At 45.7% G+C, this 26,802-nt stretch overlaps 1 protein-coding gene across 6 annotated transcripts in view; it reads left to right on the top strand.

The window, feature by feature from the left end:
* The window catches only part of LOC123586716 (mitochondrial intermediate peptidase), a 194,979-nt gene that overhangs the window by 23,218 nt on the left and 144,959 nt on the right, over positions 1-26,802 (top strand). For all 6 annotated transcript variants that reach the window (XR_006706993.1, XM_045456167.1, XM_045456338.1 and 3 more), the window contains exons 8-10: positions 3,169-3,217; positions 4,824-4,884; positions 8,571-8,623. Coding sequence is in view for 5 of the 6 variants with exons in the window: in XM_045456167.1 (XP_045312123.1) it covers positions 3,169-3,217; positions 4,824-4,884; positions 8,571-8,623 (163 nt within the window). In the remaining variant the exon portion in view is untranslated. The remainder of the gene's footprint in view (positions 1-3,168; positions 3,218-4,823; positions 4,885-8,570; positions 8,624-26,802) is intronic.

The raw sequence follows: 26,802 nt of genomic DNA, 5'->3' as shown, positions 1-26,802 counted from the left end.
TGTGGATTTTAAACAGAGCTGACAGGGCTGGGAGCGGGGCAAATGAGCATAGACTTGAAGGAGGTGCAGGAATAAGCCTGTGGCTCTTAGGGGAAGAAAGTTCCAGATGGAGGCACGGCAAGGGCAGAGGAACCTAGGTAGCTGGACACATCTGAGGAGAAGCAAAAAGGGCAAAGTGGCGAGTGGAGTGAGCGAGGGGAGCGGGAAGAGGTGGAGGCAGACGCAAGGAGGAGCTGTGTTCAGGGCTTTTCCTCGAGTGAGATGGGAAGTCATTTGGGGGTTTGAGCAGAGAAGTAGGGTGATCTGTCTTACATTTTGATGGCAGGTCATGTCCTGCTGACACCGAGATAGGCTGCAGAGAGGCGAGGGTGGAGGAGAGGCCTGTCAAAAGGGGTTTTGCAGTAATCGTGATGAGAAAGATGGCGGCTTGACCAAAGTGGTGGCAATGGAGTCATAGGAGGTGTCAGATTCTAGAGACACAGCATTTTGAAGGGGAACCAAGATTTTTAAGTTGATCAACTGAAAAGACATAGTGAGTTACTGTCAACTAAGAGGGAGGGGACTGGAGGGTTCGTGTGGTTCAAGTTAAGTTGAGGTGCCATTGGTGTTCACATGGTGATGTTGAGTAGGCAGGAGTTGAGGAGAGGGCTCTGAGCCAGAGAGATAAATTAGGGTCTGTATTTTAGGGCATGAGTTTGTCTGCAGTGTCCAGGGGAGTGAGTGCATTTGAAGAAGAACGGAAGTCCAGGGACTGAGCTCTGGGCTCTCCCAAGTTTAAGACGTCAGGGATATGAGGAAAAGCCAGTAAGGCTGCCAAGAAGGAGCATCAATGAAAGAGGAGGAAAGTGAACAGAGTGGGTGGTCCTGGAGGCCGCGCCAGGAAGTGACTTAAGGGGAGGACAGTGATCAGCTGACTCAAATGCTGAGGACATGTGAAATCTAAAGAAGGTCGAGGAGGGGCGCCTGGGTGGCACAGTCGGTTAAGCGCCCGACTTCAGCCAGGTCACGATCTCGCGGTCCGCGAGTTCGAGCCCCGCGTCGGGCTCTGGGCTGATGGCTCAGAGCCTGGAGCCTGTTTCCGATTCTGCGTCTCCCTCTCTCTCTGCCCCTTCCCCGTTCATGCTGTGTCTCTCTCTGTCCCAAAAATAAATAAACGTTGAAAAAAAAAAATTAAAGAAGGTCGAGGATTGACTGCTGGGGTGAGCAGTGTGGATTCTCCAACCCACCGGACTTGCAGCTGCTAATGCCGGGTATCATTACGAGCAAATCCACTGCTCGCCAGGTGGTTAGCATGGTCGTGTGTCAGAGTTGGGCTATTGTGCGCAGAGCCACAGAGGATATGAGTTTGTGTCCTTCAGGAATTTAAACTTTAGTTGGGGAGCTCAGGGGTCTGAATATCAACAGTAACGCAGGTCACTGTCTTTTCAGTGCCAAGCGAGTGGGAAGTATAGACAGAACAATGCTAGAGGGTTTTAGGAGTTCGGGAAGTTTGTCAGATGCTTGTGTAGTTGTTGAGGGCTTTATGAGGGAGGTGACACTGGAAATCGGTGGTGAAGAAATGGTGAGCTTTCAGCAGAGAGAAGGAGGTGGGGAGGGATATAAACCAAGGTGAAGGTGGGCGCTCATATGGCAGGTGAATTAGGATATAATTTTCCAGTGAGGCATTTATTTGTTTTCAGGGGTTTTCAAACTCATTATTTTATTTTGTTTTGTTTTGTTTTGTTTTATTGTTTTTATTATTTTTATTTTTTAATGTTTATTTATTTTTGAGACAGAGAGAGACAGAGCATGAGTGGGGTAGGGGCAGAGAGAGAGGGAGACATAGAATCCAAAGCAGGCTGCAGGCCCTGAGCTGTCAGCACAGAGCCTGACACGGGGCTCGAACCCACGAACCGTGAGATCATGACCTGAGCTGAAGTCAGATGCTTATCCGAGCCCCCCGGGTGCCCCTCATTCTTTTCAATATGACAGTTTTCCAGGTAGATTGAGGTAGATCTTTGACATGTAAGATAGCTAGAAAAACAAAAATGGGTGAGAGTAAAAATCTCACTTAGAAATAAAAGCATGCACAGACTTACTTGAACATACTTCTCTATGGCAGCTGGTATGATATCCTAAAATAAGCTTTCATTTTTAATGAAATAATGTTTTTTTCCTAAAAGGCCTAATACCATTTAATATGGCACATGGGGCAGTGTTTCCAAGATTACTGTTTACAAGGCCTGTTAAATATCGATAGTGGCAAGAAACCCCAGAGCTTCTTGGTTTAGGTTAACCTCCGTTCTTTTCTCAGGCTTTAATTTTACTCAGAAAGGAGATAAATTGGAGACGGCGAGAAACTTAAAACCATATACAAGATCATCTGGAAAATATAAAAACAGTGTTTGTGGCAAACTCTAAAACGCATGTGAAAACTCTACACATAAATCAGTGGCGGAAAGTGGCAAATTCAAAAGTACACACGAAAAATTCCCCGCCATGGGAAATGATGACAGTTGTACCATATTGCCTTTATGAGTTTGTAGTATATAATGACTATGGCTGAAGTCTTTAAGTGATTAAAAAAAAAAATGCTAGCGGAGCTTAAATTTCTAAGGTTCTAATTTTGTTTATTTTCTTTTGGTGTTGATCCTGAATAGATTATTCTGCAGCTATATATAAAAAAGAAATACAGCTCTCCAGAAAAACATTGATTTTTAAAATCTAGTTTTCAGTGACTCATGCTTCAAAATTACACTGATTTTTATGAACAAATCAGAGTCTATTTTTTTGAAACTCGGGCAAAATTAAGCAGGTCTAAGAAACGTATTTTTTCTCTTACACATATGAGTAGATAGAAACACATTGAAAATTTGGATTCTTTTTTTTTTAACCTCCCCCTTCACTCCTTCCTCTGGGGTATAATCGAAGGGTTTGGATTACTACTATGTTCGTTAATTTGTTTTCTGATAAACTGATCATCATCATTTGGAAATATTTATGCCTAGGATATGTTGGCAACCCTGACATATCTCTTTGAGGGCATTGAGCTCTCTTTAAGGGCATTCGAAAATGATCTCTTTAAGGGCATTACAGTGTATAGATTATGACTATTACATTCTAATTTTAACAGGTATGTTCGTTACATTTTATGTAATTAAAGACATTTTCTTTTGGATTTCATTTTAGAGACGGTCATGCAGTTCCTTGAGAAGCTATCAGACAAACTTTCTGAAAGGTTAGTTTTTGTACTATTCTTCAGATGTGTATCATGTAGGTTTTTCTTCTTTTTCATTTTTTTAAAATTCATTTTATTCATTTTCGAGAGACAGAGAGAGACAGGGCGTACGCAGGAGAGGGGCAGAGAGAGAGACACACAGACAGAATCTGAAGCAGGCTCCAGGCTCTGAGCTGTCAGCAGAGAGCCTGATGTGGGGCTCGAACCCGTGAACTGTGAGATCGTGACCTGCGCCAAAGTCGGACGCTTAACTGACTGAGCCACCCAGGCGCCTTTATATAAATTTATAAAAAATTTGAAGGCGACCTATTAAGAATGTAAGTGTGGGAATATCGAGTCAGATCTATGGCCGAGTCGGGAGATTGGATTAACGATGAGGAATACTTTGAAAGCACATAGCTGTCTTCCCAAGGTGACAGTCTTGAAAACTTAGGCTGTCCCCTCTGATTAACCAGTTCATTGTCTTAGGAACCCATCATTGATGTGTAATTAAAAGACGTTTCCCAAACCTCTTTGGAACTGGATATTTTCGACTCCTGCCACCAATTTTACAAGCTCATGAAGTCGTGTTTCTCTTCTTTTGGCCTAAATGTACACGGCTCATGGATGTGGTATATTGAGGTGTGTTTTTGATCTTAAGAACGATCTGCCTCCCCATTTGAGTTCCTTTGTTGTGGCCCTGCCTTCCATTCTTGATCGTGCCACTTGTCCTTTGCCGGTGCTTCTCTCGTGCTTTGTTGAGAGGCCACACTCCGGCAGCCTTCAGAGACCGACGGTTCCAGAAGGAGGCATGTCACGGCTGCCTTATTCTGCTGCCTGGAATTTCCTTTGCCTTTTGACCACCAACACGTTGAATTTATCTCAGATTTCCATTTTCTATTATTATAAATTCACTCCTTAACACCCAGTCCTCTCTAATTTGGATTATATTTTAAATTCTAAAATTTTCTTTTAATCTAGTGAATCACTGTGGCTTTGATAGAATGAAAAGGAAGTATTAATTATGCGGTTAGTTGAGAATATACTCTGCTTTATTAGGAAAGTGTTAGTATTCTTTCTTCCCTTCTCTGTAGCTATAGATTGTATTTTGAGCAAACATATCTTCAGATTTTTGTGGATATATATAGGTGTTAATTCTAACAGAAACTTCATATTCTATAATTTTAAGCACATATTTGATTATTGCCCAGCTAGAGTTTTCTTTGGGGAAAAAATATGAATGGAAATCTTAAATATAATCTGTGTTCATGTTTTTTCTTGTAGAAAGTTATTTGTTAGTCTCTTACCTTCTTCATGTGTAGCAAAAAGCAGTTATTTTAAGTTTTTTGGTGAATACTTTGCATGTTTGTGTAACACTGCTCATTTTCCCAGGCTTTAAGACTATGAAAACCTTTATCTGTCTGCTAGGATGTTTTTAGGGTAGAAATGGCAGTAATTTACTAATGATATATTGACATCCCTTTTAACACAGGTAAAATGTGGATTAATACTGGCTTACATTTGCACTACAAATGACTTCTGATTTTATCATGAATATCGGAAAGGTACATAAACAAAATTATTAATGTAATTATTAAAATTTTGTCCTAATAAACTTGTTTTTCAGAACTATAAGAGACTTTGAGATGATACGAGGGATGAAAATGAAACTAAATCCTCAAAATTCTGTAAGTGACACTTTTATATATTTTTTTTAATGTTTATTTTATTTATTTAAAAAAAAATTTTTTTTTTCAATGTTTATTTATTTTTGGGACAGAGAGAGACAGAGCATGAATGGGGGAGGGGCAGAGAGAGAGGGAGACACAGAATCGGAAACAGGCTCCAGGCTCTGAGCCATCAGCCCAGAGCCCGACGCGTGGCTCGAACTCACGGACCGCGAGATCGTGACCTGGCTGAAGTCGGACGCTTAACTGACTGCGCCACCCAGGCGCCCCTTTAATGTTTATTTTTTGAGGGAGAGAGAGAGACAGAGCATGAGCGGGGAAGGGGCAGAGAGGGAGACACAGAACCCGAAGCAGGCTCCAGGCTCCAAGCTGTCAGCACGGAGCCTGATGCGGGGCTCAAACTCACGAACCATGAGATCGTGACCTAAGGTCCAGTCGGACGCTTAACTGACTGATCAACCCAGGCACCGCGGAATATTTTTATTATAATGTAAGCAATCTATCAGCTGGGGTCCTTATCTTTTGACTCTAGAACTTTCTTGTTATATGCTGAAGGTACCTGTAGTCTTGTTTGTTATCCCTGGACTTGGTTCTGATTCTTGGGTTTGGTGAATAAAGTATTGAAATACTTGATCCATACGTCTGAATCTGACATTTCTCGGCAATCCAGTATTTTTGTTGGTTAGTTGATAGAAGACACACACACACACACACACACACACTCATACATGTACACACACCTATAAACGTATATTAACTATGTATGTTCATATATACTCGTGGGAAGGCTGCTTCTATTCTATGGAAAGTGAGCTCCTCAGTTTGAAGCAGCCTTTAAGGAAGCTCAGTGGAAGACTGATCTGGCAGGTGGCAATTTAACCATCAGTGTTAACATTGCAGTTTACTTTTTTATTTGCTAACTTATGGAGCTCAATTAAATAGATCGATGCGGACTTCAAAGGATACCCCATCTTAAAACACTTAGGTGGTGTTTTCAATCATAAGATTAAACGATTGCATGATCTTATAGTACAGACTTAAGTGTCTTTATGTCCAGAAGGATGCCCAAGTGATGGTGTGCCCCCAAAAGTGATGGGATTCCAGGTGTTAGGACCCTCGCTCTCATTTGGTTCAAGGGCGTTTACTGGGTTACTGGTTGTCTGCCTTATTCTCTTATAGGTCCTGTCGTTGGCAGTTCTTGATTTTGGTGCTGGCCGCTAGAGCCAAAGTCCTAGAGAACATCTAGGGGAAATGAGCCTTGCAGATTTAGAAACTATCTTCCAGTTTCTCAGATACAGCCACTAAGAAATAGATTAATCCTACCAAATTCACCAATTTCAAGAGTAGCATGTCAGTTTGTTAATTTATGGTAGGAGCTGTCTAGCAAAGTAACTAGAGTCAGTCATCTGCAACTTTGGCTTGGTAGGTAGATCCACTTAGGAAGCTAGGTATAGGCCAGAATTTATTTTGGTGAATATAGAAATAGAAAAGATAAAATACGTTGTCAGAAGCTCCTTTATTATAAGCTAATATGAAACTATCCTCTCTAGACATTTGGTATACAGGTGATTCTCTAGATATTTGTGAAATGCCTGATCTCGTCGTGAACGGTACCACGCTTCACCCTGCAACCCTGGCCAGAACCTGGGTTTGCTCCAGGCCAGTAGTTCTCAAAGTGTGTTCCCTGGACCAGAAGCAGCAGCAGCATCTGGAACTTGTTAGAAATACAAACTCTCCAGTCCCACATGAGACGTGCTGTATCTCTAGCCCTACAGTCCTGTTCCAACAAGCCCTTCGGGTTATTTATCTCTTTCCCCTCTCTGCCCACATATAATCATTTACCAAATCCTGTGGATTCTACCTTCCACAGAACTCTGTTCTCTCCTCTCCACACCCATTGCCACAGTTCTGGTTGAGGTCATTCTTACTTCTCACCCAGACCATAGTTGTAGTTGCTGAACTACTTTTCTAGCCTTTGGTTCTGGCTCCTGATTTGGACTGCTTAGCAATGTGCTAAGTGTGAGACATAGGGTAGGTACTCAACACTTATTTGAAATATGAATGAATGAACGAATGAATGAATGACTTGCCATTAGAGGGATTTTGCCAAAAAGCAGATCTGACCTCGTCACTGTCTTGTTTAAGATTTTTCTGTGGTTTTCTGTAATTCTCAGATTCACCTTCCTATTCCCTTTTTTTTTTTTTTTTTTAAGTTTTTTGAATGTTTGTTTATTTTTGAGAGAGAGACAGTGAGAGCCAGGGAGAAGCAGAGAGAGAGAGAGAGAGAGAGAGAGAGAGAGAGAATCTGAAACAGGCTCCAGGCTCTGAGCTGTCAGCACCGACTGAGCCACCCAGACGCCCCTCCTATTCCTTTTTTTAATGTTTATTTACTTTCGAGAGAGAGAGAGAGAGAGAGAGAGAGACAGTGAGGAGGGTGGGGAAGAGAGAGGGTGGGGGGAATCTCAAGTAGGTTCCACACCGTCAGCGCAGAGCTTGAAATCACGAATCACAGGATCATGACCTTAGCTGAAATCAAGAGTCAGATGCTTAGCTGACTCTGGGAAGACTTCTCGTGTAAGAAGACACTTGAGCAGAGCCTTGGGAGAAACGAGGCAGTACCCCGCACACGTCACGTAGGGCAGAGCCTTCTCAGCAGGGAGAGCAGCTGCCCGTTGTGCTTGGAAAACGGGGAGGAGACCAGTGCAGTGAGGGAGGGCAAGAGTCGCAGGTGGTAGGCTCAGGGTTCAGGGCGGTGCAATCAGGTCATGTAGGAGGGAGATGGGAAAGCATTGGCGAGCAGAAATAACTCTTCCAGGGGCACCTTGGGTGGCTCAGTCGGTTGAGCGTCCGACTTCGGCTCAGGTCATGATCTTGCAGTTCGTGGGTTCGGGCCCCGCGTCGGGCTCTGGGCTGACAGCTCGGAGTCTGGAGCCTGCTTCGGATTCTGTGTCTCCCTCTCTCTCTCTGCCCCTCCCCTGCTTGCGCGCTGTCTCTCTCTCTCAAAAATAAATAAACATTTAAGAAATGACTCTTCCAACATTGTGCAGTAATGTGGATCGAACACTTGAGCCCAGGCAATCTGACTTCACAGCCTGGGCCGTTAGTCACTCCTGTCACCTGGACAGTTTGTGGGGAGGATGATCTTCCGGGGATTCAGGCTTTTTTCCCCGTCAGTATTCTGTACCAGTTGTCAAAACCAACTATTAGGACAATGCTTCTTTATGACATATTTTCTTTGCCACGATTAGAGTTAATTCTCCCTTCGTTACACTTGAAATTGTTGCTTTCATTTTGGGGATCCACCCTAAGCTTCCTGCTTAGATTTAGAAAGAACTCTAATCTTACCTTTAGAGCCCTAATCTTACCTGCAGTATGTTTTATGGATAAATACGTGGGTTACATGTTGGGAAAAATTTCAACATGGCTAATTTAATCTATTAATGTTGACTTTTATAAGTTGACACTGTACGTTATTTACTATCCCCCCAAATTCTGGGACATTGTTTTTTTTTTTATGCCTTTGTACTCATTGATTGTAGGGAAGTCAAAATAAAGAGGTGGGCATTTTTAGGGTCTTTAAAAAACTTACCTGATATAATGGTTTACATCTTATAAGCTGGCTAAATTCTTGGTAAAAATTGCGAAGTAGTCAATAATTTTCATAGCAATGGATTTTTCCATTGTAGGAATTAATGCCTTGGGATCCCCCCTACTACAGCGGTGTGATTCGTGCAGAGAGGTAAGTTGTTTTGTTTTGTTTTGTTTTGAGAAATCCTTATAAATGAGAAGGAAGAAAGAAACTGTTTATTGAGCACTTTGTCCAGTAATCGTGCAACGTGAGTAATCTCCTCACTCAGTTGCCCGCATTAGAAGCCCGTATACGCTCAAGTCCGTGCCCTGCCCTGGCCTTTGCCAACATTTGCCCACACATTCTTCGTCTGGTTTAACACCTGCGCTCTCAGCCTTAGTATTGTCTACCCTTCCTCCAAAGCCTATACTTGTATGGCTCAGGTCACTTCCTGGTTTAAAACTTTTAAATATCTCTGTGTGGTGTCTAGAATCTGGCTTCTTCCTGGGAGTAGCTTCCAGGTTTCTTACTAGATGGAGTGTTTCGGGGGCTGGAGGTTTGGTTGTCGCTCGTTTCTGGCCCGGGATGGGTTCCCGGCAAATATATGTTGAACTAAGGAAGGAATAGAGTGGTACTGGGGATGGTGACATATGGTTTTCTTAGGTTTCCTCATTTTTATTTGAACATAGTGTCAACATATTATTGGCACATCTAGAAGGATACATGTGAAATTAAGATTTAGGACAGTTAACTTGATTTAAGTCCTCCTCCAGTTCCGTAGTCTCCTCTTTGATTATATAATGGCAAACTAGTGGGTATGTTTGTTTCCCCCCCTAAATACACCCTATTTCTGTCATTTGTATATTTGCATGTAAACCCAAGAAACATGGAGGGCTGTTCAAAGTGAACACATCTAAAAACAAAACAAAACGAGAAAACCCAAAAAACAAAGTGAGCACGTTTAGAAATGTTTATGTCCCAAGCAACTTTGTATATGCAATAGGAATTTTTGAAAACCTCCAAATCCTACCCGTCAACAGATTTTTAACATTTTTCTCTTACAGCTCCTTCTGAGCTGCTCAGCTTTAACCACGAGAGTTAAGATTGATTTAGGTAGTGGACGAAAATAAGTTTTGTGCCTTTTTCTCCATTAAAGCATGTTGGCATACATCATGATAATAGTATACTTAAGTTTGATTGGTATTCAGCTCTAAAGTCTTTCTGTTCCTCTGCATTATTCAAGTCTTACTTACAAAGCAGATTGTCTCCTAATACTTCGTCAGCTACTGTTTTTTATACATATATTTCAGACGCAGCACAGGCCTCCTTCTCTGTGGAAGCACATAAGCTGTCATTCAAAATCTGTAATCATTTGATTATGATACACAGTGGGTGCCCGGGATATGTTATAGCTTAATGTAGTCATTTCACAGGTGCGTTTTATGGCTGTGGAACTTCAGACCTTTCTCCTTATCGTTACAGAAAACATATCATTTCTCTTCTAAAACTTTTTCAAAGAGAGATTTGGTTTGGTTATTTGTAAGGGAACACTATTTTTTTTTTTTTATTAATGCTTTCCACATCTATATAAGGTTTTTAAAATTTTTTGTTCGTGGAAAGTGATGTAAATTAGATGTGTTTGTTTCTTCCCGAATTTTGCTCTGTGATTTTTATTTGTTATTTAGCTTTACTCTATAAGTGTAGGATGCCCAGGTGGTGGTTCTGTGGAAGTTACCTGTGAATATTTGAAGACTTGGAAAGATATCAATTATAAAGTATAAGCATTAATTAGGAGTAGGAGATCCCTGAGAAGTTTGATAGTAATCTTAAATAAAAGATACTGAATAAAAGGTGGTGACTTTCTCTTCTCCGTTTTTACCGAAAGTACAATATTGCAAAGTCTTTGTGTTGCTGACTGACTCTGGAGTCAGTCCTTAGGGATCTCTGAGCCCACAGATAGATTGGGAGTTCTCTGTCCTCTGGACTGGCCACAGAGACGGGGGTTACCGTCCACACGGGGCAATTGTTGAGTGGCAACACCCCAGGCGGCATGGCAGTGTGGTCTGGAGTATGTCCCCTGACGTCTGGGGGGCCTGTGTGAGTCCTGGCTCCACCGCTAATGAGGTATCCATGAGCTTTGGAAAGAAAGTTCCTTGTCCTCTCTAAGCCTCTCAGCAAGGGTATCTATAAAATGGGGGTTATGACAGTCCCTACTTTGTAGGTCAGGATGAAATGAGATAATGTTGCTATTATGAGTACTAAAATAACCTGATTATATGGAATTGGCCTTCTGGGGACACTCTTCTAGAGGATGATCTGCTCTAAGAGATGCTTTTTACGTGTTCTTTAAAATCTTTCAAAGGAGTGGTCCCTTCCCTCCGAAGTCTCCTCTAAGAAAACACTCATCTCAAGTGTAATGAATGTGTCGAATTAGTTGTAGAATGCTCATCAGACAAGCTTTTAAGGATAGAGAAGGGACACAGGGACAGGGAAGCGCACCTCGCCCCTGCTTCCCAGAGCATCACTCTGTCCAAGGAGGAGGAAACCCTGTGTCTGGCGATCAGGACAGCTCACCTCGGGTCGCTTTCCTCTTGAAGGCCACAGCCTCTTGAAGGCTACTGCCTTCAAAATAGAATTGCAGGGGCGCCTGGGTGGCGCAGTCGGTTGAGCGTCCGACTTCAGCCAGGTCACGATCTCGCGGTCCAGGAGTTCGAGCCCCGCGTAGGGCTCTGGGCTGATGGCTCGGAGCCTGGAGCCTGTTTCCGATTCTGTGTCTCCCTCTCTCTCTGCCCCTCCCCCGTTCATGCTCTGTCTCTCTCTGTCCCAAAAATAAATAAACGTTGAAAAAAAAATTAAAAAAAAAAAAAAAAATAGAATTGCAGCCGTCATTCATGGCCTCTAGGATCCGTCCGGTCACAGCCCGCTTTTCTTTAACAATGAATACGTGCACACCCACGGTTATTTGCTGGGTATGGCCTGCCCTTCTGGTCTTTCCCACCATCCTCTTCCTTCACAGTTTTCCTCGCCAGACGAAACCCTGCGTCTCACACTTAGATCCCTTTGTGTCTCAGACAGAGCCTGTGTCTGGCAGCTAATAGTGTTCCCTTTGCCTTCCTTTGCTGTCTCACTTGTGAAATTTCGCCAAGAGTCCGCGACACCTCCGGGTCTGCCACAGCCTCTGTGCTTCCCGTCACCACCATACTTCCCAGCCTCCACGCGGCACCCTTGACCTTTAACGACGTGTTCCTTTGGTCCCCTGTGTTCAACACGTCTTGTCAACCATACCTTAACGCTCTTAAGAACAAAGTTTGTCTTATTTTTTCCATTTGCGGTTACGTGTGAAATAAACACTCTGGACTCTCGACAAATGCATTATTGGCGAATAGCCACTGTTCAAGACTGTGTCCAAAGCAGTACTCGGATCCTTATTAAAAGCAATCCAGTTGTAAAGAGAATATCATATTGTGTATTCGTGAATGGCTTTTTTCATCTACCAGATTTGTTGGAAGCGGGTAACCCTCTGGGAGGTCTTCATAGCGCTCATTTGTTGGCAGAAGTTTCCACCGGGCTTATTGGTTCTTAGAGTTTAGAAATCGCCGGCTCTTCCAGGAACACAGTATAACCTACCTGGTATCCCCCGGGGGCTTTACTGAATTTACTTCAGGTGTCCATACTAGGTCATGTGTTGGGGTCTTAACTCCTTTCAAAGAACCAAGAAAAGGGATGCCGAAATGCTTCAGATGGGATCGTAAGAATCGGGGGGTTTAAACATCGATTTTCAGTAGCTTTGAGATTGCAGTAATCTTGATTGACAAGAGTAGGCTGAGAGGCACAGGTAATGGATGAGAAAAGAGAGCGAAAACAGAACGGTTTGGATTGGAGGTTGGAAGGACGGAATGACGTGAGGACTGCTAAATCCTTGTTAAATTCCTCTGCTTTCAAGTAAAGACTTAAATAAATGTGTGGTTTGACACGAAACAAAAAATAGAAGGCTTTCCTTGGTTTGAGTTTTTCTTCAAGTTGACCCCTGGGACCTTTCTTTTTTTGCTTTTATGTTCAGATTCCTTTCAAGTTTCTTAAATGTTCGCCTAAAGAAAGAACCTATTACAAGTGAGGTGAGAAATTAACGTGTTTTCAAACCACCCAGGGTTGGTCCTGGGAAATAGAGGCATGAGTGACCGATGGAAATCTTAAAGAGCACAGAAAAATCTTAATTTTCTTTTTCAAGTTTTAGTGTTGGAGTCTTCATGGCACAGGAACAGTCATTCTTTATAAAACTTTTTAAACCATTTATTTATTTTTGAGGCAGAGAGAGACAGAGGGTAAGTGGGAAAGGAGCAGAGAGAGAGGGAGACACAGAATCCGAAGCAGGCTCCAGGCTCCAAGCTGTCAGCACAGAGCCCGACACGAGTCTCGAACCCATGAACCGCGAGATCATGACCTGAACCCAAGTCAGACGCACAACCCACTGAGCCATCCAGGCGCCCTGAAAAGTCACTCTTTAAATTATGAACAGTATATATACAGTTATTTTATTTAAAATTTACATGGGATTTTTGAACAGGCTGTACATTCGTATCGTTCAAAAAGTCACAACAACTTTAAAAAGTACTCACTGAGAAATTTTGGTGTCATACCCGTCCCTGCTCACAGCACTCCCCCTTGCCCCTGTCCCCTAGAGGTAATCATTTTAAAGTTGTTTCAAGTGTCCTGGCAGTGTTTGATGTCTGTTTTTAATGCTGGTCAACTTTATTTCTCTTCTGCCAACAGTGAGTTTCAGTGAGTATTAGTTCATTAATTTTGGTGATATTCTGTAGATATTATTGGGAAGTGGAATTCACTTTGTTTATTCTTTGCTAATGGGTATTCTCAAAAGTTCGAGAGCATTCATTCACATAATGAAATAGGAATGTTTTCTCTTTTAAACTCTTCAGGAAACCCTGAACTTTCACAGACAGATGACTCTGTGGTATTTCAAGATGATAAAGATTTGTTTGATGTGTGAAATTGAATAGTTTATTGGCTAGTGTATGTGCAGCGAACTTGGTGCTGTCAGTGTTGAAAACCAGGAACATTTATTATGAAAACTTTCAAAATAAACACAAGTATAAAGAATAACGTAGGTAGGGGCGCCCGGGTGGCTCAGTCGGTTGGGCGTCTGACTTCGGCTCGGGTCATGATCTCACACTCAGTGAGTTCGAGCCCCGCGTCAGGCTCTGTGCTGCTGGCTCGGAGCCTGGAGTCTGCTTCGGATTCTGTGTGTGTCTCTCTCAGCCCCTCCCTCCCTCCCTCCCTCTCTCTCTCTCTCTCTCTCTCTCAAAAATAAAATTAAAAAAAAACATAAAAAGAATAACGTAGGTAACCCCATGTTTTCATCTCCCAAATTTAGTAACTATCCAAACTGCCATATTTGCTTCACTTATCTTTTTTCTCTCTGTTTCTTTCTCTCTTTCTCTCCCTCCCTCCCTTCCTCTCTCCCGTCCTTTCTTCCTTGTTACTAAACCTTTGACCTCATGTCATTTCACTTCAGCGTGTTTCTTGTGTACCTCTAAAGAATATGGATATTTTCGTACATCACTCCAGCACCGTCATTGCCCAGGAAGGTTCACAGCAGTTCACTGGCACCACCTGATACTCAGTCTGTATTCGTGTTTCCTTGATAGTATTGGGTCCGTTTTCTCCCGGGCAGCTTGTTGGAACCAGGGTCCACCCAAGACCTACACGTTCTATCGGTTTTTTCTGTCCCCCGAATCTCTGACTCTGCAGCAGGCGAGCTCACGCCTTGCCCCAGCCCAGCCCCCCCATCTCTTTCGTATTATTACCTTGTGGCAGACACCAGGTTGCTTGTCTCACAGATGTCCCAGACTTCTGGGTCTATGCGATCGCTTTCTTGTAGCGACCTTTTGCTGCTTCCTCCGATCTGGATGTGACGGGACCCCCGTCATTTTTGGGCGTTCTGTCTCGTCTTACCGTTGCAGTTCAGGGATGACTAATTCTACGTATTAATGTAACAAATAAGCTGCGTGAGAGAGGTCCCACTGCTGTCCTAAGATGTGGCTCCGGCCTCTGAGGTGGCGGTTCTGTCACCAGAGTCAGTCATAGTAGTGTAACGTGGACATCCTCTCTCCCGGATGCCAGGCCCGCCCGTTTACTTTCCCACTTCTCTGGGGTGATGATGGAATCGTACTGTATTTGTGAACTTCAGTTTTGATTTATGTTAACTACAATCTCCGGTGAACTAAGCAGCTCGTCTGTACCATTAAGGAACCTTGTTCTCCGATTACCAGGAAGTTTGGCCGGAGAAGTTTTCTTGGCTGTAGCCTCAGAAGGCAAGATAGAAACAACTGGCAATGGCCGGTTCTTTGTAAAACAGAGCGTTTTTATTCTCTGTTCTTTATTTTCAGTACGTTCGAATTGCCTGAAGGATCAACGGGTTTCGGCGTCGGACACCTTTTACTACCTCACCTTGGTTTAACCGGATGGAACGGTAGCTCTCCCCTATGGCTCTCAAGACTAAACATTTTAAAACACCATCCAACTGTCACATTAAAATCCTGCTGAGGCAGTCATTCCTGATGCCAGAAGCACCCTGTTTCATTTTCTCTTGCTACAGTCAGTAGTTGCCCTGATGGCATCGTCACATACCCTGCTCTTACCCTGTGTGCGTTCTCCCTCGCCCACTCGCGCCCTCCGGCCGGCTGTCTCGTTTCTGCTGTGGTGAGTCTCTAAGTGTTTGCCATGCGGTGCAAAGCTTCTCTGACATTCGCTCAACCTCCTGAGTAGCACCGGGGAAGACCGAAGCCTGTGTTTACCTGCAGTTTCAACCAGGATCCGCTGGCTGCTCTTAATTGTGTTTCTGCGTTTTCACGACGTTCGATGCCAAGATGTGTTTAGAAATGACATCCAAGTTCCTTCTGTAATCCCAGGGGCATCACAGGTTGAAATATAAATCTGACTCATAGATTGTACTTCCTAAGTACAGTGATACACTCATCTTTTCTTTAAAAAAAAAAAAAAAAAAAAAAAAAAAAAAAGCCCTCAGGGACGCCTGGGTGGCTCAGTCGGTTGAGCATCCTACTTTGGCTCAGGTCGTGATCTCACTGTTCCTGAGTTCGAGCCCCTCGTCGGGCTCAGTGCTGACAGCTCGGAGCCTGGAGCCTGCTTCGGATTCTGTGTCTCCCTCTCTCCGCCCACCCCTACTCATGCTCTGTCTCTCTCTCTCTCTGTCAAAAATAAATACATTTTTTTTACAAAAAGCCCTCAAGTAACAACAAAGAATTCTTCAGTTGAAAGTCTCTAATACTTCTGTACTTATTTCAGTGATAGTTAGTGTTCCCGATGGGGATTTTGAGACACAGCTAAATCCTAGGGCTCCCAGTCAGAAAGATTTCGTTTTATACCAGTACCCTGCTGATTATAATATGTTCTAATTCTCTGCAAATCGAGAACTTGTAAACCCCTGGGCCTCCTGTTTCTCACCGGAACGACTAGCAGAGCATGTCTTCCGCTTCACTTGGCCGCCACGGTGGCTAACAGCGATTCTCCTCCGATTTCCGGCTGGGGAAGAAGCGTACGCGGCTTGCAGACAGGTGTCGTGTCCGGATTCAAACCGGTGGGGCCCTCTTGACAGCAAATAGTAGTAAAACTCTCCTGTGAAGCCGTAAGAGAGTTTGAGGTGACGAGAGGGACGGCAATGACTAAGTGAGTGACAGGCGACACAGATGGCAATAACACACTAAGTCCCCAGAGCACACCCGTTTCACGCCCTGCACGCTGGGCTGTGGCTCTGAGAGGCCAGAGGTTTTCCCTGTCCCCGCAGTACCTCTCTGCCGTTTTGCGGTCTCTAGATGGTGGAGGAGGCGTTTCTGACACGTAGTGTCCGTGCGGATAGGAAAGTTGTGCCCAGCGGTGCCCTGAACAGGTGTTCGGAAGCAAAGTGGCCGCAGGCCGTGGCTTGGCCGGCCTCTGGCCCCACGTCCTCGAGGGGTTCAGTGGCCTAGGTGTCATTTCACGCCGTGTGGCAGGTGCCAGCCGAGAGCAGAAAAGGCGGGGACCTGCGGGGTCGGCCTGCTGCCCCGGGACCGGTGTGTCGTAGGGCCGGTGCGTCAGGCCCGGCTCGTGGCCGCTGGACGTCCCTTCGGGCCTTTCGAGTCTCTCCCCGCCTCGCTGGACCTTTTCCCGTCATGGCTGCTCTTTGGGCAGGAATCGCCTCTCGTTTGCGGGAGTCACGGAGGGTGGGGGGCAGCACGCAGGTGGCGGGACCTCCGGCTGTGGCAGGTGGCCGGGTTGGCCGTGGGCAGCCTCTGCTCGTGGGCCCTCGGTACCCGTGAGCCTTGGCTGGTGCTCCGCCTTCTCCAGGAATGCCCTTCGCCCTCACCGGGGAGCTCGTCCTTCGACCCCTGCCCCGGAGGCCACCTCCTTTTGGAACTTCTCCCTGACCCTCACGGCGGCATCCTGTCCCCCGTGGCGGGCAGAATCAGCCACGGCCTGTCTTTGTTCCCGGCCCTTTGAGCACCGCTCTTACGCCCCTTCTCACCTGGGGATCCTGCTCTGTGAACCGACGGTGCCAGGCCCTTCCCACCTCGACGAGTTATCAGGCACGTAGTAGGTGACTCGTGAGTGCTCGCTGCGCCGCCTCCGCCTTCCCGCCAGTGCTGCTGTAGTCCGTGCGGTGGGCACCGTGCCAGCGTCTTCGCAGGCCTGGTCTGGCCATGAGGGGAGCCGGGAAGCGTCGTCTCCGTTTCCCTCGTTAGCAAATCGAGACCCCTCCAGAAGCCAAGTACCTTGCTCGAAGCACAGCACCAGGGAGAGAGACAGCCCGGATTGCAACTTCAGGGCTCTCTCTCCTAGGCCGCCTGGTGCCGTGACAGGCCTCTCTGGGCCTCCGTTCCCTCAAGTAAAACGAAGCGGTAATTCTCGCTCTGCCTGGCTCACAGAATTATGGAAGGAGTGTGGGAGACGCTTGATGCGAAAGTGCTCTGCAAATTGTAAAGCATCTCAGGGACTGATATAATAGTAACTATATGTTGTTATATATAAAAAGAAGAAAAAGGGATCGCTTACCCTAACTTTTTGTATGTCGTCAATCTCTTTCTTTCTCTTAACTTCTTTCCCTGTGCTTGCTGAGGTGCTAAGATATCCCCATCTTAAAATACAGATACTTCCAGGGCGCCTGGCTGTCTTAGTCGGTGATGCGCTCCTCAATTATGTAGAAACTCAAAGATTGAGAGTTACAAACCAAAGTTACAGTAATATTAGATTTTACATTAATGATTTTTTTTTAATTTAAATGTATTTGTTGGTCTCTTAGGTCCTGTAGAAAACAGAAAATACAGTTACAAACCATTGTTACAATAATACTAGCTTTTGTAACTTCTCATGCATTTACCTTAATTGAGATCTTTATGTCTTCATATGGTTTCAGTTACTGTCTAGTGCCCTTAAATTTCACCTTGATCATTTTTTTGCTGGGCAGGTCTAGTAGTCTTGAACTTCCTCAGCTTTTGTTTATCTGGGAATGTCTTGATTTCTCCCTCACTTTTTTTTTTTTTTTTTAATTTTTTTTTTTCAACGTTTATTTATTTTTGGGACAGAGAGAGACAGAGCATGAACGGGGGAGGGGCAGAGAGAGAGGGAGACACAGAATCGGAAACAGGCTCCAGGCTCTGAGCCATCAGCCCAGAGCCCGACGCGGGGCTCGAACTCATGGACCGCGAGATCGTGACCTGGCTGAAGTTGGACGCTTAACCGACTGCGCCACCCAGGCGCCCCACTCCTTCACTTTTAAAAGATAGTTTTGCCAGATATAGGACTCTTGATTGAGTATTTTTATTTTAGCACTTTGAATATATTGGCTGGCCTCCCAAAGTGTCTGATGAGAAATATGCAGAAAATCTTATTGAATATACCTTGTATGTGATGATTTGCTTTTGTTGCTGCTTTTAAGATTCATCCTTCATCTTTGGCTTTTGAAAGTCTGATTATTATTTGTTTTGGTTTGGGTGTCTGAATTCATTTTTCTTGGAGTTTTTCGAGCTTCTTGGATATTTATATTCCTGTCTTTCTTAAAATTTGGGAACTTATCAGCCATTATTTCTTCAAATGTTTTCTCTGCCCTTTTCTATCTTCTCCTACTGGGACTCCCATGATTTGTATGCTGGTCCTTTTTATGGTTTTCCATTGGTCTCTAGGCTGTCTTTCCTTCAATCCTTTTTCTTTCTGTTCATCAGCCTCTGTAATTTTCATTCTCCTGTCTTCATGTCACTGTTTCTTTCTTCTGCCTCCTCAAATCTGCCTTTGCTTCCCTTCGGTGAATTCTTCATTTCAGTTATTGTGCCTTTCAGCTTTAGAATTTCTTTTTGGTTTCATTTTAGGTTTTCCTGTCTCTTTATTGATATTTTAATTTTGTCCACACACTGTTTTCTTGACTTTCTTCACATCTTTCTTTAGTTTTTGAGCATCTTTAAGACAGTTGTTTTAAAGTCTTTGTCTAGTATATCTGCCATTCAGTCTTTTTCAGAGACAGATGAATTTGAATTATTTCTTTCCTCTGAGTAGGCCACACTTTCCTATTTCTTTGTATGCCTTGTGATACTTTTTTGTTGTTGAAAACTTCTCTAGTGTTTGCTGGCTTTTTAATTAGAATTTTAGTATATTGTTTTTGTGGCTTCGGTTGTTGTAGTCCGTTTCTCTGCTGGGGATCAGCCTGAGGTGTAAACTTAATGTTTTCTCAGGTCTGTTTTGAGGCTTTCTGTGGACATGTGCAGATACTTTCCAATTTTCCTCATACATGCAGTTGCTTCTGAATGTCCCACTCTTTGATATCTGGTTCTGAGGAGGGGAAAAGAGAAAAATGAAAGAGGAAAAAAAGCGTGAGTCCTTTATATCTCCTGGAAGTCACCTGAGCTGGAGGGGGAGGCTTGCAACAGTAGGGGGGGAGGTACGACAGTGGCTGTCTGCCTGTCCGCACCTCTGGGATCAGAGGCAGCAATCAGCCCTCAGAGCACAGATCCCCGCCGTTTGGGGGACAGAGTCCTTTTTGCCCACCCTAACCCCACGAGCTGTGTGTGTAAGCTGCTCCAGGAGCAGGTGTGCCGCCGTCTGCCCTGTGGCTGTGGATGGGGAGTAGGGAGGCGCTGCCGTGCCGGGAGCTCCAAGTGACCAGTTTGCACTCCGGGCCTTCCCCTGGAAGCTGAATGCCTCCCACAGACTCCAGAGCTCCAAAATAGCTACATCAGACACATTCTACGAGTGCACTTGTGGTCTAGGTGGGAAGACCGATTGCCGGTGCTTCCTGCTTGGCATCGTCCCAGAATCCTCTCTCTTTTTTTTTTATTTTGTTTTTGTATTTATTTTTATTTTCAGGCAATCAAAATGTGAATTATGTTTAAAAAAATTTTTTTTCAATGTTTGTTTATTTTGGGGAGAGACAGAGAGAGCATGAGCAGCAGAGGGGCAGAGAGAGAGGGAGACACAGGATCCGAAGCAGGCTCCAGGCTCCGAGCTGTCAGCACAGAGCCCGACGCGGGGCTCAAAGTCACAAACCATGAGATCATGACCCGAACTGAAGTCAGACACCCAACTGACTGAGCCACCCCGGCGCCCCGTGAATTATGTTTTTAAATCAGATTTTCTAGTTTAGAGTGCTGTGTGGTTATTTTTATTTCTGTTTATTCGTGTTCTGTCTGTGGTTTGCGCTTGACCTTTTGATTTTTTTCTTTAAGGTCAGTCTAGGTTGATTCAGTATCATCACACATAAGCGACTCCTTTATTTTCCATAAAACTAAGTTCCATTTTCATATTTCCTTTGTTCACCCAGACAAGTGACGTTTTGAGCTAGTGGTGCCAGCCCTCAAATAGGGACCTTCCAGTTAGCCACAGCCCTTAGGACGCTCCGCCCGATGTGAACATCTGGGCTGTGTGGCCTATAAGAGCTCTTTTCCAAAGCCATTAAGTTCAGACGGTGGCTACTACATTAGGAGCCTCTCACTTACTGCTGATGGAAACCCAGTTCAAGCTAACGGACACAGAAGACGGAATTGGTGACTCACGTAACTGAGAAATCTCGGGGCCGAGTTTGGAAGCGTTTGCCACCAGGGCTCTCAGAGCGCTGAGGTTGGCCAGGCCGAGGCCCGGCGCGTGTGGCCGCCACGGCAGGGTGCGTGCGTGGTCGCCGCGGCTGCAGCGTGGCCAAGTGTCTCCCGTACGGAAGAGGGTCTCTGTGATCAGCAGACAGGGCGCAGGTGGGTGCCTCCTCCATTCTCCCTCACCAGCTTGGTGACACTTACTGAATGTTTGGTCTCTTCGCTTCGTGGGTTACCTCGTCTGAAACCTCCACGCCACGTGAAGTCGGTGTGGTCCGATCCGACTTCACAGGTGACCAAACTGAGACAGTGTAAAGGAAGTAATCCACTTAGGGTCACTTGGCAAGTGGCATAGGGTGACGCTTCAGACTCAGGCCTTCTGGTTCCAACCTGGTGCTCTTAGTACCCTCTCCTCTTTCTAGATACAGAAATTCTTTTCCTCACCCCCCGAACTTTAAAAATACACCCCACCACACGTAGTAAAACTCTCGCACGTTCTAGAAAAAGGCACTCCCGTTCTATCCAAAGTCACGTCGAGGTGGGGCCCCCAGAGGCGCAGTGGGCAGAGCAGGGAGTTTATGGCGGTGCCGTCCCCCGCTTCCCTTTGCTTCTACGTCTCGTGTTGTTCTTCTGGTTTGCCCGTGCTGCTCAGAAGCATTTTCTGCAGCCCTGCTCCTCCAGTTTATGTGTTTTCCCAGACCCAGCCGGTTCCTCTGGATCCTAAGGTCACTTCTGTTCTTTAGACAATCTTAGTTCTGTGTTCTGGTTCCCCACAGTACTGCCTGGGACGGCTGTGGAGTCCCTCCACTGGATGGGCATAGCAATAGCCTTGGCGTTCCTGATTACTTCCCTTTTCTCACCACCCCCCCCCCTCCCGAGAAGGTATACGTTTCGTGTTCCCTTTTGAACATCAACTGTCCTAAAATTCAAATGTAAGGAGACTTCTTTTTTTTCTTTTTTGTTAAAAAGTATTTGTTTTGAGAGAGCGAGAGCACGAGTAGGGGGAGGGGCAGAGAGGAGAGAGAGAGAGAATCCTCACCGACAGCTTGGAGCCTGACACGGGGCTCGATCTCACGAACTGTGAGCCAAGATCGAGAGTCAGATGTTCAACCCCTTGAGCCACCCAGGCGCCCTCAAATACAAGGAGACTTCTGCCCTACCTTGAGTAACAGGAGCCAAACTTCCCTCCTGCCTGCACGACTAAACACAGTCTGATCAAAAGTATGAGGCAGTGACGCTCGGATGTCAGCCCGTGTTCCCTGAAAGAGGGAAGACAAACAGGTGACCCCTGCAGGGGCCCCAGCTCCCTTTTTGGAGGAACTTCCAAATTGTAGACGAGCCACGGGGTCGGCAAGGGTCGTGCTGGTCTCCCTGGCAGAGCCCCTAATTAGAGCCGGGAGGCCATGGAGGCCAAGGCCCTTCAGTCCAGAGGGCAGAATCACAGAGAGGGGAGCGCTGTGCAGACAGCGAGGACAGAACCAAATGAAAGGAGCCAGGCACCCGTCACGGCAGCCCGCACACAGCCATGGGTTCTTCACGGTCCCGTGGGCCAGAGCAGGAAAAGCTGACGACCTGTGGAATGGCAGGAAGGGCCCTGCCTCATTAGCGCAGCAAACGTAGGCCTGCCCTTATCCTGGCTCTGCTCCCTTCTAAGGCTTGAAAGCGGGCTCTTCTCTAATTCCTATTACACGTACATTACCTCTTTTGTAACTGTCCCACAATTCTTTGGGTCTTCTCGTCTTCTTCATCCTTTTTCTCTTTGTGTCATACCCTTGGAGGTTTTTATTGACCTTTCTCCAAGCTCACGGATGGCTTCCTTGGCCATGCCCAGTCTCCCGATGAGCAGGACAGAAGCTGCCTTCTTCTGTGTTACGTTGTTATGCATCTCTAGCGTCTCCTCTTGATTCTTTTTTTTTTTTTTTAATTTTTTTTAACGTTTATTTATTTTTGAGACAGAGAGACAGAGCATGAACAGGTGAGGGTCAGAGAGAGAGAGGGAGATACAGAATCTGAAACAGGTTAGGGGCTCGAACTCACGGACTGCGAGATCGTGACCTGAGCTGAAGTCGGCCGCCCAACCGACTGAGCCACCCAGGCGCCCCCGCTCTTGATTCTTTTTTAGGGCTTCCCTCTGGCTGTTTACACGACCCATGAATCTTGTGTATTTCCCTCGGCCCCTTGGCATGTCAATCATCGCCATTCTGAATTCTTAATCTGGTTCTTCTTCTTTTTTTTTTTTTTTTTTAAAGATTCAACCCCACACAGTTTTTTCTTGTGAGAACTTTTTTTTTTTTTTTCCAATGTTTATTTGTTTTTGGGACAGAGAGAGACAGAGCATGAATGGGGGAGGGGCAGAGAGAGAGGGAGACACAGAATCGGAAACAGGCTCCAGGCTCTGAGCCATCAGCCCAGAGCCCGACGCGGGGCTCGAACTCACGGACCGCGAGATCGTGACCTGGCTGAAGTCGGACGCTTAGCCGACTGCGCCACCCAGGCGCCCCTCAATCTGGTTATTCTAACGTCTCCAATGTACCTGAACGTTTGTTCTGTTTCTTCAGGCTGTAGCCTTCGTCTTTGATCGTGACTTGAAATCGTTTGCAGAAAGTTGGGTATGATTTACTCACTGGCTACGAGTTAGTTAGGCTTTGTTTGCTTTTATAGTGGCTGCGGTAGCAGAGGCCGAACGTTTTCTTTTCTTTTTTTCCTTTTCTGTCTCCCATGTTGTGTTTGGGTTTCCCTGGAGACTTCTACTTGATAAGGTGTGAGATGTGCAGTTTTTCAGTTGTATTCCCCTGTTATTTTGCAGGACCCCCACTTGCCCTGGTGGTGAGGGTGTGGGGGAGGGGATGCCTTCTGTAGTCCTGTGATCGGGTCTCAGCCTGTTGTGGAGCCTGTGCCCCTGGGCTCTGACTTTCGCAAGTGCTTTTCAGTTCCCCTTTTCTGCTTTCATGAGGCAGGGGGATTGGGTTGGATATCTCTTTTCTTCTAGGTAAGTTAGGCTCTGGTAAGATCGTTTCTTTGGAGGCCAGCCTTGTGAAGAATAACGCAGTGCCCTGGTGTATTTCAAAATGCCAATTTTTCCTTCCCTCTGCTGGAAGCATTGGGAGAATTTTTCTCCGTCTTGGGAGAACCTGGTAGGGCCCCCAGAGGTAAAAACTCATAAAAGTGTGGGGATCCTCCCTTAAACTGAGCCTCCCTAGAGTTTTGAATTCTCCGACTTGTCCACACTGAGCCTCCAGCAATTTGTCAATTGTAGTTTAAGTTTTCCTCCTTGGTGCTAGTCTATACATACTGGAGAGTTCTCTGAACTCTGATTCTCTGTAGCAGACAAGCATCTTTATAATTTGGGGGGCAGCAGTTCTGTGACCTCAGTTGTCTGCTGGACACAAGAAGAGTTGTTGATGTTCAGTTGGTTGAGCATTTTTCTTGTCTTTCGGATGGTGCGATGCCTTCCAGGCTCCTCACGTGCCGGACCAGACACCGGAAGTCTCCATCATTTCCTGCTTTTACAACACATTTTCTCCCCTGTTTCCATGATGTCCCTTCTTTCAGTGCCCTGACAGCTCTGACTTTTCTTCTCTGTCTTCCTTTGCGTCTCTTCATCTGGAATATCCGCTGCTGGGCCCCTTCCCCAGTGACTGTTCTTCTCCTACGGCTCTGACACCTGAGCAAGTCTCCGTTTCAACATCCTGAGCGTCTGACATCTTAGGGGCACTTCACAATCAGTGTCTCCAGAATTGAATTTGCTTTCTGCGAATCCATCATCCTTCTCCCCCGACTGCACCCCACCCTCCTTTCTTCTCCCACAAACCTACCCACACTCCCTTCTTTCTTTCTTTGTGCCTGGTGCTCGGATTCGTGACTCTGCCATCCCATCCATGCATTTCCTCACGCCAGCACCCTGTGTGTTATTCTAGACCTTCCTTTCTCGCTCGCACAGCCCCGAACATTTTCATCGCCCAACAAAAACAAGTTGAAAACTGCCTCTTCATCCTTGCCCCACCGCTTTTGCTTATATTCGGACCCTAGTTTACCGTCTTTTCTCTCTGCCGCTCCTACATTCGTCCCGCCACGGCGTCCACATTGCAGTGTTCCAGAAAGCATCGCATTGCCTCTCTGTTGCCTGCAGAGGCAGTCTCCCGTTTCCCAATCTGTAAACAGTTCACTGAGAGTATGGACATACAGCACTAGAAATTCTGTTTAGATTTATTTTTCTTTATTTCAGCTTGTAAGAATGGATCTTTTTTTGTCTCGGAATGTAGTAGAACAACAGCACGCACATGTGATTTATAAATATACACATATCAAGGTTGAATACTCAGAACCTCTTTTAGCGATTGGGGTACGTGATAAAAGGTTGAGGGACCCTGTGCGTACAACGTAAGATCCCAGCCACTCAGGTTTACGCGTGAGGCCCTCGGTTCTCTGGACCCTGCCCACGTGTGCCTCCCTCTCTCTTCCCGTTTATCCCCAGCGTCCTGAACTCGCTCCTGATTAGCCACCTGGTGTGGAAGTTACCAGGTTGTTTCATGACTTCATACTGTGGCTTCTCCCTGGAATTTCTTTATTAGTCGACCCTGCCCTTCATCCCCACCCGCACCCCAGCCAGCAGACTCCCGTTTCTGAATTCCCTTCTGTGACCCCTTCCTGTCTCTACGCTGCCCTCCGCAAGTGAAGTCATCACCCCTCTTGCTGTCCCGCTGTCTGGGTCGTTCACTCAGCCCTCCCGCAGCACCCCTAGCACCTACTCTGTGCTGCTCCAGGCCGGGAAGACCAGGGCGGTCCCTCCACCTGTCTGCCTCCTTCACAGGGAGCTCCTTACAGGCACCCCCCCGCCCCCCATTCCTTACCTCCAGCATCCAGCAGCTGTCTCGGCAGCCTGCACGAGCGTGTGAATCAGTGAGCGAGGGCACTAGGCTGCCGACGTACCTTTCACCAGCGAGAGTCTATTTGTGTGAAAAATCGATCAGGAACTACGTTGTGTATTTGTGGATTTCTGAAGCCCAAATCTGTCTTGTGGTATAATTTACACTCACTCACTAAATCCCAGCCCCCATTTAGTAGTAAGCGTAAGTTTGCGTCTGTTTTCCATGTAAGTTTGTGTATATACATGTTTTTATTTTAATTATTTTTCATCGAGGTGCAGTTGACACGCAAGGGCTCGGGTAGTTTCGGGCCACAGCACAGTGATTTGACAAGTTATGCTACGCTCATCACAACTGCAGCTACCTTCTGTCACCATAGGTACATATTTGTTAACTCCACGGAGGGGACACAGAACAAGCACCTCTTCTTATTCTGGACCACTCTTTCTAGCTGTGGTCGTCAAGTTTGGCCTGGCTGAATGACTCAGAAATGGACATTTGCCTCACGTATCCTGGTGTGCTTTGCTTTATGTTGGAAGAGGACATAAAAAGTCATTTTCGAGTGAAGAATAATAACTATGCTTGCCAGTATGTTGTGCTTCGTTTAAGGTGTATGATAGTAAAACAGACAAATTAAGATCTGATTATATGTTACAGAGGTTTTTTTCCACTAACAAATATTCTACTAGCGGTGAAATTTAAATTCATTCAGTATGCCTCAGGTCTTGGGTTTGTTTGCTATTTATTCGATATAAGTCACAAACTTTTAGAATATGCCATATTTCGTAACGGGAACTTTACCATTAGAGCTCAGACTGGTCAGATTTGTCTGTAGGTGTACGTAAAGGAATGTGTATAATGTGGGTAATTGAGATAGATTGCTTAGTTAAGTCAGTGAAAGTAAATAACCTGAAAGGGATGAAGATTGCAGAATGGTGTGTCTACCTTAATTGCTCATTACTAAAATTACTCTTTTTTTTAAAATGTTTATTTTTGAGAGAGAGAGAGAGACAAGAGTGTGAGCGGGGGAGGGGCAGAGAGAGGGAGACACAGAATCCGAAGCAGGCTCCAGGCTCCGAGCTGTCGGCACAGAGCCCGATGTGGGGCTCGGACACACGGGAGTGCAAGATCATGACCTGAGCCGAAGTCGGAAGCTTGACCGACTGAGCCACCCAGGCACTCCTAAAATTATTCTTAATGCTAAGAATTACTACTTACTACTTTTACTACTAAGAATAACTGGACTGCCTTTCTTCTGAAAATCCCTCAAAAGATATAGAAATATACCTTTCTGAGGGAGCCTTGGTGGCTCGGTTGGTTGAGTGTCCAACTCTTGATTTCGGTTCAGGTCATGATCCCAGAGTCATGGGATCAGGTCCCGCGTTGGGCTCCATGCTGAGCG

This window comes from Leopardus geoffroyi, chromosome A1 (genome assembly GCF_018350155.1).
Source record: "Leopardus geoffroyi isolate Oge1 chromosome A1, O.geoffroyi_Oge1_pat1.0, whole genome shotgun sequence".
In the NCBI taxonomy this organism is placed as follows: domain Eukaryota; kingdom Metazoa; phylum Chordata; class Mammalia; order Carnivora; family Felidae; genus Leopardus; species Leopardus geoffroyi.
This window is presented reverse-complemented; position numbering and strand designations above follow the sequence as displayed.